This window comes from Spinacia oleracea, chromosome 4, assembly GCF_020520425.1.
Source record: "Spinacia oleracea cultivar Varoflay chromosome 4, BTI_SOV_V1, whole genome shotgun sequence".
Classification (NCBI taxonomy): domain Eukaryota; kingdom Viridiplantae; phylum Streptophyta; class Magnoliopsida; order Caryophyllales; family Amaranthaceae; genus Spinacia; species Spinacia oleracea.
The window spans coordinates 42,675,752-42,693,606 of NC_079490.1; the positions used below are offsets into that span (position 1 = coordinate 42,675,752).

Consider the following 17,855-nt stretch of genomic DNA (forward strand, 5'->3'; position numbering starts at 1 on the left):
ATTCCTTTGTTTCCCTATTTCTTGTACCCTTTCTTATAGTCTTAAGAATTGGCTTCTCTAGTATTGACCTTTATACTTTGTTAGACATGTCCAAATGTCACTTCAACAAAGTTCTTAACATTTTATTTATGTTGAATATTTTGCTTCAACTAGATGATCTTACCAGAAGCTTCTAAAATTCTCTAAGCATCGATCTATTCGAATGTCTAGGGAGTAGACTCATTCGAGAATTAAATGGACAAAGATATTAAGTTGTTAACCATTGGTAAAGCTAGTAACCTATAGGAGTGGAAATAATGAACAATTATTTGAACAATTGGTATAATGAACACTTGGTTTGAGAAAAGAGACTTTGACCTAGTAACCTATAGGAGTGGAGATAATACGAATCAGATTGACTTCTTTTTAGTAAGGAATGCTTTGAGACAGTGCTACACCAATTGTAAGGTGATTCCGGGTGAGAGTACAACAACCCAACATAGACTTGTGGTACTTGATTTTCGAGGTAGAAGTTATATAAGGAGGAGAAGACCACTAGTAGGACCTAGGATCAAGTGGTGGAAACTTCAAGGGGAGCAACAACTAAAGTTCGTGGAAAAGGTGACAAATGAAGGTATTTGAGCCGGGGATATTGATTTGGATATAGACTCATTATGGACAAGAATGAAGCACACCATAAACGGAGCGGCGAAAGAGGTCCTAGGGGAATCTAAAGGAATCATGCCACCAAGTAAGGACACATCTTGGTGGAACTAAGTTGTGCAACAAGCTATAAAGAGCAAACGTGAATTCTATAAGGAGTTGGGAAAATGTAGGAGTGATGAGAACTACGAGAAGTACAAGGAGGCTAAAAGGGAAGCAAATAAGGCCGTAAGAGAGGCTAGAGCAAAGGTGAATCAGGATCTTTACGCAAGATTGGATATAAAAGAAGGGGAAAAATAAATCTATATACTTGCTCGAATGAGAGATAGAAAGACGCTAGACATCAGGAGGATTAAATGTGTGAAAGAAAATCAAGGATAGATGGAGGTTCTACTTTGATAACTTGTTCAACGGGGATCAAGGGCGCGATATTGGGGATACAAATATCCCTCGGGATATAGTTAACGTAGACTTCATGCGAAGAATTCAAAAGAGAGAAGTCGAAATGGCACTGAAAAAGATGGGACGGAAGAGGGCAGTGGGGCCCGATGGTATACCTATCGAAGTCTGGAGATGTTTGGGAGAGAGAGGGATTGTATGGTTAACAACTCTTTTCAACAAGATTTGGGGAAGTAAAAGGATGCCAGTAGAGTGGAGGAAAAGTACTATCATCCCCTTGTACAAGAATAAGGGTGATGTCCAGGATTGTGCCAACTATCGAGGAATCAAACTAATGAGTAATACTATGAAACTTTGGGAGCGGATTATTGAGCAAAGATTGAGGAGAACTGTAAAAATTTCGGAGAACCAGTTTGGATGTATGCCTGGGAGATCGACTATGGAGGCCATTCATCTTATAAGGCAACTAATGGAGAATTATCAGGATAAGAAGAAGGATTTACATATGTTTTCATTGATTTGGAGAAGGCGTATGATAAGGTACCAAGGGAAATTCTTTGGTGGACATTAAGTAGGAAAGGAATTCCGAGGAATTATATTGATATCATCAAGGACATGTATGAGGGAGTTAGCACGAGTGTGAGAACCAGTCTTGCTAAGACCGAAGAATTCCCCATTACAATTGGAGTGCATCAAGGTTCCGCACTTAGCCCGTTTCTTTTTGCTATAGTCATGGACGAATTGACGAGGTCAATCCAAGATGGTATACCCTGGTGCATGATGTTTGCAGATGATATTGTGTTGATTGATGAAACAAAAGGAGTGGAAAGTAAGTTGGAGTTATGGAGACAAACTTTGGAATCTCGGGGTTTTAGGTTGAGTAGAAACCAGACGGAATATATGGAGTGTAAGTTTAGTGGAGTCCAAGATAGAGAGACAGGGGGGATTACCTTAGATGGGAAAATTGTCTAAGGCTCTGAAATGTTCCGTTATTTAGGATCTATTATCCAAAAGGATGGAGAATTGGATGGCGATGTGGCCCATAGAATCAAAGCAGGTTGGTTGAAGTGGAAAGGTGCCACAGGGTTCCTATGTGATTCAGGCATGCCCCAATATTGAAGGGAAAATTTTACCGCACGGCAATTCCCCGGCTTTGTTATACGGCACAGAATGCTGGGCAGTGAAACATTGTCACGTGCACAAGATGAATGTGGAGGAGATGCGCGTGTTACGTTGGATGTGTGGGCATATAAGAAAGGATCGTTTGAGGAATGAGATTATTAGGAAGAAAGTAGGGGTGTCACCGATTTAGTTTAAGATGATGGAAAATCGTTTAAGATGGTTTGCACATGTAAGCAGAAGATTCAGTGATGCCCCGGTTAGGAGGATATAAGGGTGGAAAAGTGATAGAATTGCAAGGGGTAGGGGAAGACTTAAGAAAACTTGGAGGAAGGTGATTGAGCACGATATGATCTTTCTTGGGATTGAGGAAAATATGGCGTTAGATAGGACAGAGTGGGAGGGAGAGAATATACATTGATGACTTCATTTGACTTATACAGCTTTCATGCTTCTGTTTCTTTCTATTTTTATTTTATTTTGTATTTTGTATTCTTATTTATATTTTTTATTTTATTTTTTCTTTACAATTTTTTAATTTTACATGCTATTTTGAAATGTACTTATTTTACTTATTCAGTTATTTGAAACTTTACTTATTTTTTTATTATCTCTTACAATATTTCTTCTATAATATATATACATTTTTCTCTTATCTTACTTTCATTAATTCCACTTTCTCTTCCTTGCTTTTTTCTTTTTAATTCCTGCTCCTTTCTAGTTTGATTGGTGACAATGACGATCTCCTACGACGATTCATGTTAGCTGACCCCAAATCATTTTGGGACTAAGGCTTTGTTGTTGTTGTTGTAACCATTGGTAAAGCTGAGTGTTAAACTCAATGCTTTATGATCTCAAAACTATGTTGTATTTTTGGATTATCAAGCACCAATCCGTTTGCCATTCGACTTTGATACTCGAAAACAACCATAAAATTCTCTATAAGAAACGTACATTTTAAATTGCTCATGTTATCTCATTTTCGTGAATCGTTCTTGGATTCACTACCAATCGAGGAAATTTACTGTTACCTTTCTAAAAGGATTTACTGCAGTGCAAGATATTTAATTATAAACAATAATTAAAACATACATTGAAGCATGCAAAGTCTAAACAAGTCATAGGCATTTTATTGGAGTTTTTGTGTTCCGTCAGGTGTGAATAAAATGAATCCAAGATCCTTGAATCATTGAAGAACTAAGCACAGTATGTATTTTGACTAAATTCTAAAATATTTTAGGTAAGCAAATCCGTTGTTAATAGTCTAGAAACTACTCTTAGTTGATAGATACGTATAAGAACTTATTAGGAAAACCTATCCCATTTGCCACGACATAAAAGGACTCCTTACTTATATCGTTGAATTTTACCAAAATTAACATGTTCTCACAATTATTTGTGTACCTTAGCCCTTACAAGTAACACCTCACTATGGCAGAAAACTATTACTTAGATTATGTAAAGGTTATCCAAGTAAGCGTTATTTTGGAATGGCACCTTTTAACTCAATTTTTAAAGTTTAGAACTTAGGGCTCTTACTATGTTGGTTAGATTTTAAGTGAACTAAAATTCTTAATCATGCAACATAATCAAGCCACAATCTCATGCATTATTAAGACATATTTAAAGCAATAAATAACTTAAAACATGCATAAGATTTAAATGTGATCTAGTATGCCCCGACTTCATCTTGAAACTTCAACTTTAAACTCCGTCTTGAAAATTGATTGGAAATCCGTCTTGAGTTTCACCAGGGGAGGCGCCATTTTCTTCAAATAGGATATGCTATAATTAAAAGAAAAATTTGTAAATGTTAATCCAACCTTTGGTCGATTTTCTTTAATTAAGCCAACATGTGAGTTATTTTAGAATAATCCGAACTTTTATAGTCATTCTCTTTTAATAGTCCCAACAGGTAACCCACCTTCTATAACAAGTTACCTATACACGTGTCCCTTTCTAATTAGTCAAAATATATTATCATTTTTGGCTGTCAAAATTAAGTACATTGAAATCGGAAATGGCGGTCAAAATGATCACTGTAAAATCAGTTTTGGCAATCGGAAAACAACGAATAATGCATATCACAGCTCAATTCCAACACTCAAAATCACCTGCATTACATTAATTCAGGATCAAGTAGCCTAATACTTCAAATAAACAACAATCATAAGCTAAAATTAACGAAATCTTCAAATCATTTGTAACTTCTTCACTCAATTTCAGGAAAAGGTTTCCACATCAAAACCTTTCAGGACAAAAGAACAAAAAATCGGAAATGGCGGACAAAAGAACAAAAATCTAAATCTCACTCTGCTCTCTTCTCCGCTCTCTTCTATGCTCCCTCTCCTTCTCCTTCCTTCCTCAATTCAGCGCCTGTAACCTCAATTCAGCGCCTGGAAGAGAATCCAAAAGCGAAACACCATTATCGGATCGACCAAGAATCTCACGGTAATTAGACGGCATAAAATTCTCCCAAACAGCATCAGAAGCAGACTTGAAAATCTTCGATATAGAAGAGAAACGACACGCATAACGAGGACTAGTGAAGGAAACAACAACCGCAATGCATCCTTCCGGTAGAACATAGAAATCTATGCCGCAGAAGATCTCTTCCTCTCCTTCTTCTTCTCCTCCTCCTTCTACCATTTTCAATTCCTCCATTCACAAAATCGAATTTTCCAGAAACTAAGAAATTTCTGGGTTTGTGATGTGAGGTGAGAGGAGGATGTGTTCGGTGACGGGTTTATATAGACGGTGAATGAAGAGGCAGGGGGGAGTGATCGAGGTGAGAAACAGCTTAATGGGAGAGGTTCAATTCCTCCAAACCTGAATTCAATTCGGTCGGAGAAAGATCGGCGGTGGTGGGATGAAGATGATCGATGATTGCTAAAGATGATAGGGGGAGAGGGTGAAAATATTTTCTAAAAAGACAAATTAGGATAAGTATTACCATTTTAATAGGTTACCGGTCACATGGGACTGTTAAAAGAGAATGACTATAAAAGTTCGGATTATTCTAAAATAACTCATATGTTGGCTTAATTAAAGAAAACCGGCCAAAGGTTGGATTAATATTTACAATTTTTCCTAATTAAAACTAATTAATACTATTTGATGGTACGCACACCATATTTAAATAAAAACTTTAGTGCATAAGACCAATTTTACATTCAAATTAATGGTACGCATACCATATTTACTATCCTATTTGGGCCATACTAGTCACTTTCCATAACCTGCGAAACAGTACATTTACAATATACCATTCATCTATGAATAAATGACCCACATAGCAAGTTAGTAGAAAAAATCATGCATCACATAAACATTTACAGGAACTAATCAAAGGTTCCAACAATCTACAAATTATTCAACCTTATTAGTTCTAATCAAGTTGTTTTAACCTTAAAGGAATAAAGACCTAATCAAGAGTTTAATGAATAAAAGCTCCCACTAAAACCAAGAATTTACATGCTTAACAAATTTTAAACATAAAATTGTATTTCCTAGTCCAACCGGAAACTTAGAAATTTAATTAAAATTTAAAGCTCACATAAAAATAATTTTAAATCCATTTATATTATTTTTAGTTGATTAAAATTAATTAATTATAATTTTACTAAGGTTTTAATTTTATTAAAATAATTAGTATAAAACAAATTATAATAATTAAATTAATCAAAATTAAAGCGAGAAAATTTGAATTACGAAATTAAATTTAATTAAAATCGTTTTCAACCGAAAATTAAAATACAAAACGAAACAAGTTAATCGACCAAGGCAAGGCACATGGGCGCAAGGCCCATGCCTAGCCAAGCCCAGCAGTGTCGTATGAGCTGGCCGCACGCATGGCCGAGGCCATCGCACAGCCAAGCCCACGCCAGCGCCATTGGTTCGACGTCATCGTTGGCTGCTGCTGCATGCTTGCTTGCGTTGCGCGCATGGTACGAGGGCATCCATGAATGCCTCGTCGCCATCGCTGTTGGGCATAACGCGGGCTGGCAACGTTGCCCACTCGCCTTTGCTCGATCACTCCGCACAGCACACACTGCACATTGGCTGTCCCGGCGCGCGTGGCTTGTGCATTGTTCGCTGCCTTGTACCGCATGGGCGACGAGCTCCCTTGCTCGTCGTCGCATGCCCGCACTATGCAACACCTCTTTAGGGTAACACTTAGCTTCCATTGCTTCGTGCGTGCAAGTTTGTGAACTATTTATAAAAATCAAAACTTTTATATTTAAATTTAACGACAAATTAATAATTCATATTAATTTCATTAAATATAGGCGAAAAATGGAAAATTTATTATTCAAATTAATTTTCGATTACATATTTTCTTAGGGATTAAAATCTAGGTCATAAAATTTTAAAATATTTCAATTTTAACAAATTTTATGGTGGTTTTTAATCATAGGATCCTAATTAAATTATCAATTAATTATGAAAATCAAAACAAATTCTAAATTATTTGAAATTCAATAAATTATTTATAATTACAAATTAGGTTGTATATTTAACAAAATTATAGTCCTTAAAATATTTAAACATATACAGTAGGTCAATCATAGATTCAAGATTTACATACAAGATTCGCAAATATTTAATTTAACATCATAAAAATTACAAACTTTGCATTGGAAAAACTAAAACCTTCGTAAAGTCATAGTTAGGCTTCGAATTTGGGAATTCTGGGCTCGGCATTAAATCTATGATTTTTGTCAAAATTGTAAAACGTCGTTTAAATACGAAATTCACTATAAAAAACATAAGATTTCGACCATTATAGACAAAACTGCCGAAAAATCCTGTGAACATAAAATCAAATAATCGCACGAATTTGCAATCAATGACATCCATGAAATTAACCCCCCCCCCCTTTAATTCAGTGCAAATTTATAAAATTTAATCTATGTTAACTATAATTGATTATGGAATTAATTAGAGGCTCGTCATACCATTGCTAAGTTATGAATAATACAATAATATAATTCATGCGGAAAAACCATAAAGCTAGAATCCAAGTTAATTGCCACATAGTCAATTAGCATAATTTAGGTTAAATACAATGTGATCTGTGCCTTTCCTAGCTGCTCCCGAACCGAACAAGAACATGTCTTTAGATCTCCAAACGTTGCCCGTCTGTAGAAAGTCCAGAGCACGTTTGGATCCGCCTTTGGTTTAACCAACTAGGATTTTCTTAAGGTTTTATGTATTCGGGTTAGGTTATATTATGTTCTCCCTTGAACACAATGAGAATAAAGAAAATGATTTTCAATGTAATTGATGTGTATAATTGTTAGGGCCTTGCCTCATATTTATAGGGTAGGAAATAAGGAATTTGAGTCTTACTAGGAAGAGAATTACCAATCCTATTAGGATTGAAATTCTTATCCAATTAGAATTTTAACATTAATTAAACTCTTAATTAATTCAATTCCAATTGGACTAGGAATACTTAATCCGAGGTTACTTAGGAATTAAGCAATCAGACTTTTCTTGGAGCCCAACACGAAGCAACTCAACGCAGCAACAATGGGCCACGTTGGTGCGCGTGCCTGCCTAGGCCCAGCCACAGTCGCAACTAGCCGAAGGCCTAGCGCGCTGCGGCCTTGCCTTGGCGGACCTGCACTACTGCTGCTTTCCTCGTTCGCTTGGCGCGGCCCATGGAGCTGCTGCCTTGCTCGCTAGCTTGGCGCGGCCCATGGAGCTCATGCTGCCTTGCTTCCTTGGCGCGGCCCAAGGCGCTGCTGCCTTGCTTGCTTGGCGCGGCCCATGGTGTTGCTGCCTTGCTTGCTTGGCTCAACCCATCGTGTGCTGCTGCCTTGCCTTCTTGTCGAGTGATGGGCCGGCTCGCTTGCCGGCTTGTCGCTCGTTGACCTTCCGATTCGTTTTCCGATTTCGGAATCCATTTCCGTTTCAAAAAAATATTTACGTTTCCGTTAATATTTCCGTTTCCGGAAATAATTTCCTTTCCGACAATATTTCTGATTCCAATAATATTTCCGTTTCCGGCAATATTTCCAATTACGGCAATATTTTTATTTTTGATAGTATTTTTCGATACGAACCATGTTTCCGTTTCCGGCAACATCTACGACTTGGATAATATTTATATTTCTGTTATGAACCATATTTCTGTTTCCGGCAATATCATCATTTCCGGAGTATTCTTTTTTTTGCCTTTTGACGATTGCAGCTCCCACTAGAACCAAGATCCGTCGTTTCCGAATGATCATAAATGGAGTACTTAATGAATAATATATTTGATGAGCGGTATTTATGTCGCTCTTAGCTTAGGTTTTCTTATTGTTTTATTATGATTTTTGTGATTTTTAGGTAGTTTTTATGCCATTTGTATGTTCTTATTCTACTTTTATGCTTTATAGGAAAATCTTGAAGAAATGTGGAAATTCGAGTAGAATTGTGCAAGAAGTAGTGTTGTGCGATCGCACAGGAATTCTATGCGCTCGCACAGTGATGAAGAGGAGATATTGAAGAAAATACAAGGCTGTGCGCCCGGGTAACAGAGTGCGTTCGCACCAAATCATGTCAAATTTCCAGTAGCTCCCCTTTTTTCATGTGCTCGCACGAAAAATGCATGCGCTCGCACCAAATTCCCATGCGCCCACACTGCAGAACCATGCGACCACACAAGAAATCTTGAAGACAATAGCTGAAGTTAGTCTATGCGACCGCGCAGAATTTTCATGCGCTCGCACGACACGAAGGGTCTGATTCATCGCGCTATATGGATGCACATCATTTTTGTGCTCCCACACATTCTCACCTGTTCGTTCACACAAGGGTGTGTGCGTTCGCACACTAACGCGGGCTGGCATATTTTCTTGATTTAAAATTCTATTTTCGAAAACATATAAATACTTTTTTCGATTATTATTTTGAGAGTTAGTTTTTAGTAAGTTGGAAAAATTAGTTTTAAGTTTTAGGTTTTGAGTTTTAGAGAGAGAAAGTCAAGAACACTTGATTGGAGAATTCAAATTTGAATATTAATGCAGAATTTTTGAAGCTGCATTGTAATTTCTCTTCCTCTTATTCTCTTCTACTTCTCATAATTGCTTTCTTAATTGCTTTAATTTCTGAATTTTGTGATTGCTCTTTTTGATTGTTATTGTCTTTGATTCTCATCATTTCAATTTCAAATTGCTTGCTTACTCTTCAATTTAGTTTTCAATTACATGTCTAAGTTCAATTGCTTGATTTCATTCCTTAGCACAATGTGTAGTGAGTAGTTTAATTGGTAGGGTTAGGGGTGATTCTTGGGGAATAATTGGGGATGTAGAGTTATTTGTAGAATTGGTGATGTGATTAAATTGTGACTTGCAATTTTGGATTTTCATGTTTGATTGGTTTAGTAGTTGCAAATATTATGCTAGTCATTATAATTGGAGCTTTCTTCATGGACTTGTCAAGAAATTGAGAGTCTATGGATTAATTTGAAGTGGCTAGTTGATTTAGATTCCCATCCTAGTTCTAAGGTGACGCGAAAGCGTATCATTAGAGTTAGAATTGGCAAGGTTCGCTAACCGAGAGGGGTGCCGAACCATAATTGTTGGTTGCTTCCTTAATTGCATATCCTTACATTATCATGCTTGCATTGCATCTCGTTTTCCCCAATGAACCCAAGTTGACCCCCGATACCCTAACTTCTTCCATAATTGTTGCCAAATTAGCTTAATTTCCTTGGTTGTGACTCATACTTTTGAATTAGCTTTCTAAACTAGCTTGGTGCATAGACTCAAAAATGAACCGTTCTCTTGTGACGATACCTTAGCTTACCATTATAGTTCATATATTTTGTCAGTTTAGGATCTTAAAAATATTTTTTGGTAGGTGGATTCCGATTCAACGACACGGAAAAAGCCTCATCAAAATGGCCCTATTGCCGGGGAACGGTTGTTGTTCTTGAGTTTAGTTTAGTCGAGTCTAGTTTAACCAAATTTCGTTATTGCTTTAGTTTACTTTTTCTTTGCTCGCGGTGTGTTTGAGATTGTATGCAAGATAGGGGGCGCACTCGTCATAGGCCTCTCTACCCTCCCGTCCTAGAGTTAGAGAGGACTTTGCGGAGCTTGAGACGAATCCGAACCTGTTCATAGAGCTACAATAGGTTTGATCCTTTGAGCGAAATACCGAATCAAGAACTATCAAGTCCAACCATAGAGAGAATGGCTCTTTCGGTTAAGAATTTGGGCATACCGGGCGCTTTGGAGACAACTTGTGGCATACAAGCCCCAACCACTACTGCCAAAAACTTTGAGATAAGGCGCGCCTTGATTACCTTGGTTAAAAGTCACCCGTTTTGCGGAAAAAGTAGTGAATCGCTGCACGAACATTTGAAACAATTTGAACATTATTGCAATACCATAAAGCACAACGGGGTAACTTCCGAGTATGTTAGGTTGAAGCTATTCCGGTTTTCTCTATTGGGTCGAGCTAGTGATTGGCTTGACAAGGAGGCCAAGCCAAATTCACTAAGGACTTGGAACGAAGTGACAAGTGCATTCCTTAGTAAGTTCTACTCGCATGGGAAGACGGTGGAGTACCGACACAAAATCCAATCCTTCGAGCAAAAGGTGATGAATCCCTATTTGAGGCTTGGGATCGATTTAAGGAATACCAAAGGGAGTGCCCTCACCATGGAATACCTAAATGGCTCCTCCTACAACATTTCTACTTGGGACTTAGACCAACCTCCAAAATAAGTCTTGATGCGGGGGCGGGTGGTCCAATCATGAATAAGACGGAGGACCAAATCCAAGAGATAATCGAAGATGTCGTGCAAAAATACCAAGCATGGCATGTGGGGACTAGGAATCATGATAGCAAAGGCAAATATGAAGATTGCAAGGGTTCGACTTTCGCTTTGGAGCAAGCCAATCTCACTGAAAAGCTTAGCTCAAGGCTTGAGAAGATTGTGAGTGCTCCTAGTCAACCACCATCTCCATCTACAATTCCTCCACCATCGGCCACCCTTCTCACTAAGGGGAAGGGCAAGGTTAGTTCCTACAACACCATGCCTCTTGATACATCTTTTTGTGATATTTGTGGTTGTAGACACCTACTTTTGTCCCCATTCCCGAAAGGGAAGGTTCGATGATGAGAACATAAATCTCCACTTGGCAACGCATCTCCTATAAAATGACGAATCTCGATCACCCTTTTCATTTCACCCGAACCTGCTATTTATAGAAACCTGCTAAAAATAGTAACTGCCGTAATAGGTAGTTGTTAAAAGTGGCAAGTCATAAAAGATAGAAACCTGTCAGAATTAGGTGTTGCACTCCAACATAAATCCTAAAAGAGATAGAATTTGCAAGAGGAATCATGTTCCTAGTATAATTCGAAAATAAGAGTTACGTATTAATTAAAATCCTAACGAACCTAGAGTTCGTAACGGGCCCAGATGCATTCCGTCATAAAATTAATGCGCACTAAAAGACTCGGATAAGTCTCAAACACTCCGGATTCTAAGAGTCCAAATCTGACAAAGAACTCGGCCCAAACATCATTTTCAACGCCCAGCCCTAGGCGCTGAAAATACCCGGGTACGTATTCTTTCTTAATTCTTCTTGGATTAGAGTTCTACAATTCTATCTTTCCACGAACTTTTCCCTATAAATACAGCCCCAAATTCGACGTGAATACAACACACAATTCATATTCTGAGTATTGACTCCAACCCCTAAGCCTAAGCCTCACGCTTCGAAATTAATCCCGCGTTCTGTCGCAATCGATCCAAAAATCGAACAGAACGTATCCTGTCCCTTATAGCTGAAGAATTAAGCCCGGAAACTTGAGATTAGTTAAATAAAAGGAGAAATAGCAAAGCAAAAGTGGCTAGTTTTCCGAGAACCGTGACGCACCTCTTAAGGGTGCGTTGTAATGTGTCCCTTCGCATGATTTAATCGCTTTCCTCGCCCTTTTATAAAACTGTTAAACTATTAATCTGATTGTTCTATCACGCCTAATTAAGATAATATCTTGGGAAATTGAACTATCATGTTAGGTCCCTTAAATCAATCTAAACAAGATTATCACGATCGGTCTAGTATTATGTGTTGCATATTGTTAAAATCAATTCAGATTAGTTTAATAGTTAACGCATGTCCCTTCAATTATTTATGCTGAACTAGTAAGGATATCCTGCCTCTAGAGTTATCAAGAGCGAGTACTCCTCTAGGTAGTTACAGTCCCCCGAACCCTCAATCTCTACCTTGCGGGTGTACGTTGAGAGATCCCCACACCAGGGATCATAAGGGAATCTATGGCCGCCGTGGTCAAACATAATTGCACTCCCTTTATGTCACGATAACCAGGTTTTGTCAGTTTTTCTCATTGTCGTTAAAAACTAAATGGCGACTCCTATATTACTAGTCAATTGGGTGTAAACTCACAGGAAATCCAATTATACTTGATTTGACAAAAAGAAACGTCACGCCCACGAGGGACGAGGTCACGCATTAGCCTCGTGCTTTTTCGACCCCCTCACAGTGGCGACTCCGCTGGGGATAGTGAAGGAAATACTCGTGCTCGTAGGTAATCAAAATAGCCGAAGGGTGAAACGATCCTACCCCGCGTTTATTTCCCCATCAAGTTGGGACGATCTGAAAATCAGCATATTAATGTGAACGGGCAGAACAGCATAACGAATCTTGGCTCCCTTAGGGAGTTGGGACTAAGGATACCCATCGCCAACCGGGGGGTGCATACGCTTTGAATGTTGTCCACTCGGCACTTTCGCTAGTAGTACACCCGTCCCAAACCCAATCGCTCGCCCACTAGGTCCCTCTCATTGGTTCATGCCCCCTTGGCTTACATCGTGATTGGCCTCCTGGGCGAAATTCGTCTGTTGAAGGCACTACCTCGACCGGGGCATGTGTTGGATCTGCGATAGAAGCGGTACTAAGCCGGCGCAAATACTACCCATAGAAGCCTATCATAAACTACATGACATATTATTATTTTGCCTCATGATGTAATGTTAGTTATGTGTAGCGAATTATGTGATTGTGTGTGACAAATAATGCTAGAAAACCAACGACCTTAAAAAATTGTCCAAACATTCATAAACCAATTGGCCAAAGAGTTATACCAAAACACGTGTTCCGCAAACCCGAACGATCGCCACAAAAATGAGCGACGCTCGGGATGACCCGTAACGAATCCCACAAACGCTGTACAACGCGTAAAGGACGTTATTAGGCAAGCACGCAAAATCAAAGTCGCATAAACAAAAAATATACGTAAACAGAAAACGAGCACCAGCCAGGGACGCATTTTCAACGCCCCTGGCTGGGTGCCAATATTTCTAACGCCCTTCATTGGGTGCCGAAGTTGCTGCCTGGCCTTTTGGTCAGGCACAGCAGCCTCGGTGCCCACGCATAAAGAAAATACGTAGCAAAAAAAAACTGTTCGTAAAAAAAAAAATTGCGAGGGCGTACGAAAAGGCACTCGATTCTAAAAGCGACTAAAAAATAATAGTAACAAATAACTCTTCGTGTCGTTGTTAGGCCTCCTACGACGAGAATGTTCGGCACCAAAACCGAGCATGCTAATAACTATGAATGTCACACGGGAAAGTGTTTCGAAAATCCAAAGAATGACCAAGAAAAAGAAAAAACCAAAAAGCGTACCAACAAAGGAGAGAATAAAAAAAAAACCAATAGAGAGAGTCAAAAGTCTAGACTAAGTAACGCTTAAAACTTTGGGGCCTAAACTTTAGCTTATCTTATGCATAGGGCTGGTCCTGCCACTTGGTGCCGATCTGAAAATCAAAGGTTAGTGCGTCTCGAAGCTACATCACCGACGCAAGGTTTAGTAACTCCAGGTTCCGTCCGTCATCCCTCATTTCAAGGATCTCCGCTTCCCCAACCTCGATTCGCACCCTCAAACATGTCTATAGAAGAGCTACAGAACCAAATGGCCCAAATGACCCTACTCATGAACCAACTGAAAATGGAAAACGAATCCTTAGCGGCTGCGCAAGCCAAACATTTTGCATTACTGGTCATTTTTCCTCCTGAAACCGAATTAGTCCAAAAATTCATTGACAACCTGGACCCAATTTACAAACAACATCTTAGATACTTGGGCCTTGATACCTTCAAGAGGGTTTATGATGTAGGAATAAAGATCGAGGATGACCTCACACAAACAGTACAAAGCAAACCTGCATACAAGAGTAGCACTTACTACAGGGGCCCCACGCCCCAAGCCCAAGAGGTCCATGCTGTGGAAGAAACCCCAGCCCGGAGAAGCCCTGGAAGATGGGTCCGATATCGAAAGTTTGCCCCACTCGGGTAGACTTTGGTGCAAGCCTTCGAAAGACTAACCAATCAAGGAAAGTTGAGGCCTATAGGCCCCACCCGTGACCCTCCTATCAAAAGTAAATATTGGGTCGAAGGTACTTACTGCAAGTTCCATCAAGGAAATGGGCATGACACTGAAAACTGCTGGAGTCTAAAAAACACAATCCAGGACATGATAGAGGATGAAATAACACCTCTCCCCAACGTTGGCAAACCCAACAACAACAAGAGCCCACTCGGTTCTTGTCACATCTCTCTTGACCAACCAAAAAATATGAACTTTGACCCTACGGCGTATATTACGCCCCAAGGTGCACCACTCGCCATGGTCCCTACGGGTCAAATCGAGAGAGAAGTGTGTAGTGTGTGGGATGATGATGGTGAAGATGTCTACATGTCTCAAGTATCGGGCCAGGACCTCTTTACTAAAACTTGGCCCAGATCTGGAATTTCCCATGACTGTCATACTTTGGATGAGGCACCTCACCTCACCAAGACCAAAACAGCTGAAATATTGGACAACCAGGCTCTATGGACATTGTTTAACGAATCGAGGCCTATGGAGGAGGAGACTGTGATGACTAGCCTAGCTTTACAAGATGAAGGTTTCGATCCAACCCGGTTAATCTCTCCTGCATCAACACTAGAAGAGGCCGAGAACGGATGGGTGAAGACATATCAGTGGGTCAACACAAAGGGAATAGAATTCAATATGAGTACCGGTGAAGGACCAAAGTTTTAAGAGACTAAACCCAAGGCTTGAGCCATAGAGAGCACCTTAGTAAAAAAAAAAGCCTAGTAATTCTTTAGATTGATAGAAAAAAATAAAGACTTTAGATGGTCCTAAAACCCCTTAGAATATAGGCAAATTTTATTTCAGTATGTTTTCCTTACTTTCCAAATTAATAAAGGCGTAAGATTTCTCCTAAAAACTTTTATTCTAACACTAAATAAGCACCAAACTTGCAAATACAAAAACAAAGAAGCAGCCCACTCTAGGCCCAATAAACAAGGCCCACTCGGTCTTGAATCGTGACATCGAAATCAATACCCGAAAACCCACAAAGTGAACCACACCATCCCCAAAACATAAGGGTCTAACCCATGCGACCCAAAGAAATCAAAAAGGAAATCAAACCCAAACAATGCAAATGTTGCTCAAAAAAAATTCATAAAATAATAAACACCGCCCCCCACGTCAAAGCACACCTCGGCCCACTCAAAATCCTACACAAAGATCTTCGTATCTTCCGCACACTAACCCCATTCTCAAAACCGTTTCGAGTCATGAATAGAAAAAATTAATCCGGACAAAAACGCGTCTCACTCTAACAGTCAAAAAAGCCTCCGAAATAGCGTCAAAATTGATTTCAATACGAGTAAAAAAGTAAAACAAAAAAAAAGAGAAAATAAATAAATGCAAGAACATGTGAAGCAAAGCGTCGAAAAAAGACCGCCCAGAAATCATTTTCAACGCCCATGGCTGGGCGCCGAAATCTTTGACGCCCCAGCCTGGGCGTTGAAACTCTCTGCCTGCCAAAATTTTCCCAGAAGTGCTCGTCATTTTATCCGAACATAACGGAAAAATAACGAACACTTGGGGGGTACAACACGTATTCAGATATGCGTACCGAAAAATAGCCGTACAAAAAAAAACACAAAACAAAAAAACACATGGAATTTCATTTTTATGAGCAGATACACGGCTTACGGCAAAAACAGCAGATTAAAATAATGATAAAACTTCACTCATTTCACCGATCAAATAATATGTTTCCACCTCAGAGCATATCTATTAAATTCGGCATCCTAGAATTTATTCTAGCTAGAACTACGCGCGACCTGATTCTAAGTTAAAATTATTTAACAAAGATACGTAGGCAATCCTATTTATGGATTCGGTCCAATCAAGTAAAAAATATATACGTTGCGCAAAAGTGTTAGAAATGAGCAAAAAAAATGATGAAAAAAGAGGAGAAGCAAAAATGAAAGTAAAAATAAAATACGCCTTTATTAAAAAATAATATGAAGGAAAACAAAAGTGCTAAGGAATAAAAAACAAACACAACTGAAATAAATAAAGGGCACCTACACCCTAGCAAGAACTACACTACTCTAGTTCTTCCGGATCATCAAATAAAGTCTTGTAGAGCGCAATATTCGCGGGATCCACCTCCACAGGTTTCTGCGCTGCCCCTATATCAATCTCCATAAGAACCGGCTCCTGGACACTAACTTCCAAAGATGCCAATGCCTCAGAAACATCCTCAGTTTGAACCGTTATAGCCCGCTCAGCCTCAAGGGCACAAACAATGGTGGGGGAAGGATTATCAACATCAACTGGATTAGTCACTAGTTCTACTAGCGGCTGAGCTTTCCTAACCCATACATTGTTCCGACGACGATCTCCGCGAGAGCTTGCATTTCTTTTAGCAACGACAGGCCCCTTCATGTTAGGCATCTTCTTAGGCCTAGAACTGGAACGGGGAGGAACTTCCTTTCGCTTTCGAGCAGGACGAGCTTTCACAGTCTTAATACCATGGGTGCGAGGCTTGGCAGAATCACGGCCCTCATACTTAACCTGAATACGAGGTATCAAAAGCTCAGTCGGCTCCCCATTTCGAGCCTCGGTCTCACAGCTTTATCATCGGAACTCATCCATAACTTGTAGTTTTCGGAAAGACCCACAAAACCATTTGTAGCCACAGCCCAACGCGGGAGACCATCATAATACTTAGCCCATGCTTGAACCCGTGCTTGTGAAAAGGCCGCTACTTTAGGTGGTACTGTATCAGAAAATGGGATAGTCTGCCTTAAGCCGTATTGACGCATGACTCGGTAAGGAAAGATATAAATAGGCCGAGATAGCCCCAACAAAGAAACATAAACCGACACATCAGAACCCCCCGTCATAGTAGTCAAACCCCACCACGGTACCACCCACTTAATAGAACAGATACCATGACTAAAAAAGGAAGCCCACTCGGCCTCGTCCTGGCCTCGGTGCAAATACTTTCGGTTACCCAAGGCTATAGGGCGATATTGTTTAGGATCGGCAGGAATTTGTAAAAGCCTAAGTCGTTCCATGAGCCAAATCTGCAAAAAACGTGTACGATCAGATAAAAAAATTAAAAAATAAACAAACTAAACCTTGGGGCGCAGTTTCAACGCCCAGGACCAGGCGCCAAAAATTCTAACGCCCAGCCCTCGGCGCTGAAAATCAGCTCCAGGAAGGACGAACGAAAAAAATATAAAAAATATGTGTGCGCAAAAGAAAGATCGATTACCTGCAGCAATAAGGGGCTCCCCTTAAAATATTCAGATTTGGCATCCTTCTTCAACTCATCCGCACTCAGCAAAGTCTCG

At 39.6% G+C, this 17,855-nt stretch overlaps 1 protein-coding gene and 1 non-coding gene across 2 annotated transcripts; one reads left to right on the top strand and one right to left on the bottom strand.

Annotated features, from left to right (window-relative positions):
* The first annotated feature begins 324 nt into the window (after positions 1 to 324).
* On the top strand, positions 325 to 4,465 carry LOC130471496 (uncharacterized). Its single transcript, XM_056841673.1, has 4 exons — positions 325 to 613; positions 758 to 891; positions 1,010 to 1,548; positions 4,387 to 4,465. The coding sequence occupies exons 1-4, from the start codon at positions 325 to 327 to the stop codon at positions 4,463 to 4,465; spliced, it is 1,041 nt and encodes a 346-aa protein (XP_056697651.1).
* Positions 4,466 to 10,719: 6,254 nt separating this feature from the next.
* LOC130460294 (small nucleolar RNA R71) lies at positions 10,720 to 10,824 on the bottom strand. The gene has a single exon (XR_008920207.1). It is a non-coding gene; the product is annotated as a small nucleolar RNA R71 (small nucleolar RNA).
* Between the last annotated feature and the right edge of the window lie 7,031 nt (positions 10,825 to 17,855).

Bases quoted from the DNA above. Each gene is read 5' to 3' on its own strand.
- LOC130471496 (XM_056841673.1), top strand. From the start codon at position 325: ATGAACACTTGGTTTGAGAAAAGAGACTTTGACCTAGTAACCTATAGG. The intron at 614-757 runs GTATTTGAGCCG...GGTGGAACTAAG, and splicing joins GGAAAAGGTGACAAATGAAG to TTGTGCAACAAGCTATAAAG. The intron at 892-1,009 runs GTGAATCAGGAT...AATGTGTGAAAG, and splicing joins TAAGAGAGGCTAGAGCAAAG to AAAATCAAGGATAGATGGAG.